At 43.9% G+C, this 2,866-nt stretch overlaps 1 protein-coding gene across 1 annotated transcript; it reads right to left on the bottom strand.

Moving 5' to 3' along the window:
* On the bottom strand, positions 1-522 carry LOC105899281 (60S ribosomal protein L32-like). The gene is made up of 2 exons (XM_042708931.1): positions 205-522; positions 1-19 (listed from the first exon to the last, which is right to left on the bottom strand). The coding sequence occupies exons 1-2, from the start codon at positions 510-512 to the stop codon at positions 1-3; spliced, it is 327 nt and encodes a 108-aa protein (XP_042564865.1). The 5' UTR covers positions 513-522.
* Positions 523-2,866: the final 2,344 nt, after the last annotated feature.

Raw genomic sequence — 2,866 nt, forward strand, 5'->3', positions numbered from 1 at the left:
CTACCGTGGTGTATTTGATCTGTGGATGAGGATGTTTGTGTCCATATCCTCACACTATCCATTAAGAACCAAACTATGGCCAGATTGCATTTGATATTGCATCTGCTTCTTCTGAGCCATGCAAAATGCTGTAATATAGTTATCCTGTGTGTGTGTGTGTGTGTGTGTGTGTGTGTGTGTGTGTGTGTGTGTGTGTGTGTGTGTGTGTGTGTGTGTGTGTGTGTGTGTGTGTGTGTGCTCATCATCAGAACTTTGAGTTCTTTGACATTGTGGACGAGGAACTTCCTGAATCCGGAGGGCAGCATGGTCAGCTTGGTCTTCTTGTTGCTACCATAACCAATGTTTGGCCTCAGCATCTGACCCTTGAATCGCCTGCGGACCCTGTTGTCAATACCTCTGGGCTTCCTCCAATTTTTGGCTATCTTGACATATCGGTCCGATTGATGCCTGATGAACTTCTTGGTCCTCTTCTTCACAATTTTAGGTTTCGTAAGGGATCTCAGGGCCACCATGGTGACGTTTGGACTGTCTCCACCGAAGACAGAATTACGAAAAAGCATTCTCGAACATTTTCTGAAGTTTCTTCTGAATGTTTTCTTACGGACTTCGGAAGACCAACGTAAGAAAAAGATCTCCGCCTGATTCATGAATGCCTGAAAATGGTTTCTTACGCAGCCGAAGTGTTCTCGGCAATGCTCCCCCGAATGAGTTTTCTTAAATTGAAAGCGCGTTCTCGTGCACCTGGATTTGCATACATACACGCCCCGGCAGCTCCTTATAAAGGCACGCAACCGTAGTAACGTGTGCAGTCAGAATCGACCGAATCCACGCGAAAGCAAGTCGAAAGCAAGTCATGTCAAAGCAGAAAGCGAGCACCGGTCGAGTAAATGCAGATCTAACTTCACCGGTGCAGAGGTGCAGATACTGTTGCAGAATGTAGATGTGTCCATTCTATTCCACTATGGCTATATCAACACGATTGAGTTTAGTGCTTATTTATTTATTCACTAACATTTGCAGTGTTCGTGTAGTGCTTCTTTTTATTTTAGGACATCACGATGCCTCGTAGAATCATGACTATAAATGTGAAACGTAACTGTTAATGATACAAATATTCTCGTATTTATTATTACTATAATTATTTAAATCCGAGGATGTCTGTAGAATTCTTGTGAATGCAATCACCAGCGATTTCTCACAAATTCAGCCCTTAACAACATGGGTGCACCAAGCTGGCCTATCTAAACTGCTTTTCCGCGTTCTTAAATCCTGTTCTTAACTAAGAACGAATCCCAGATAAGAAAACTTTCATGAATGCCAGAATTGTCCTGGGAACTTCGTAAGTAGAGTTAAGAAGAATTATTTTCTTAACTTTTTCTTAACTGCGTTTGTGAATGAGGTCCATTGTTCTCTCGACCTCAGTATTGCATGAACTCTTGAGTGTACTCTCAAGTTTTGCCTTAACTCATTGTGGTTTATGTAGAGGAAGTTCAACAAGCAGTGTCAACAGTTACCCTAATCTCGGTTCCCATGGCCGTGTCCCCCCACCAACCCCGCAACGCTTACCCTGGGTAGCCCGTGGCATGCCACAGTAAGGGTGTGATCTGTGATTAGAGTTGAGGGAAGCTGGTTTGTTTAGGTATGGAGCAGGCCCGCCAACAGAAATGGCTGGGCCCCTGAAAAGGTCCAGTGAATGGGCCCTCCACTACTCTATTTCTCTCATATCAATGCATGTGCGTGCTCTCTCTCTCCTACATAAACACATACATGTCAACTGAGAGAGACTTACTCAGTGGAAGGGGCTACATAGGCGCGCGCGCACACACACACACACACTCGCTATTATCAACATCATCCTCTTTCTTACAGGTGGTAGTAGCTCCTTCACCGACACTGGTAACATTAGCTGTAACGTTAGCCACCTGGCTATCGCTCGCCTCTTCAACCTGGCTAGGAGCAGCTTTCTAAGCTGACTGAGAAAAAGTTATTACATTATTATTAGGGTCTAAAGCTCTTGTCAGCTCCCTCTTTTTCTTCTCCTTTCTTTTCTGGCATCCCAGCTTATGTGCAGGCCCTGACATAGCAAGGAAATTCACTCTAACATGAGCTAGTTTGTTTGGTTTAGAACAGTAAACCTTTTAGGGTGTCTGCCTGCGGTGAACTTTGGACATTGTGTGCGGAGAAAAAAATGACTCTATTTTGACTATTTTCAGGAGGGCTTATAATTCTGAGACAGGCTGCATTTTATTAAAGCAACAATAAATAAATAAAAGTCAATCGGTGAAGCATTATTGGAGTGCATATGATTTTAAAGAAACAAGTACTGAAACTTGAAAGTCGGGATAAGCAAGAGAGAGACACTCGTCATCCTTGCCTTGGTTCCCATTAGTGTGCAACAGTGTGTGCATGCTTGTGAGTGGGTGCATCTGTGCGTTTCTGTCAAGGAAAGTGTTAGTGTTTGTTGTCACTTGGATCTAATAATATTCGTGTGAGTATCAGTGCAAAATAACAGAGTAGGGAGTGGAAGTAGCAAGACAGTGAGAGAAATAAAATAGACTGGATAGACTTCTTCAAAGTTATGAAACAGAGGTCACAAGAGAAAGAGAAATAGAGAGAGAAAGAGAGAGGAAATGAAAGGGGAGAGCACATGCGACTGAAGAGCAGCGGGATTACTGACATGCACACGCACACGCACACTCCCACACACACATAGACACACACACACACACACACACACACACACACACACACACACACACACACACACACACACACACACACACACACACACACACACACACACACACACACACACACACACACACACACACACACACACACACACACACAAACACACAAACACACA

This window comes from Clupea harengus, chromosome 1, assembly GCF_900700415.2.
Source record: "Clupea harengus chromosome 1, Ch_v2.0.2, whole genome shotgun sequence".
NCBI classification, from domain to species: Eukaryota; Metazoa; Chordata; class Actinopteri; order Clupeiformes; family Clupeidae; genus Clupea; species Clupea harengus.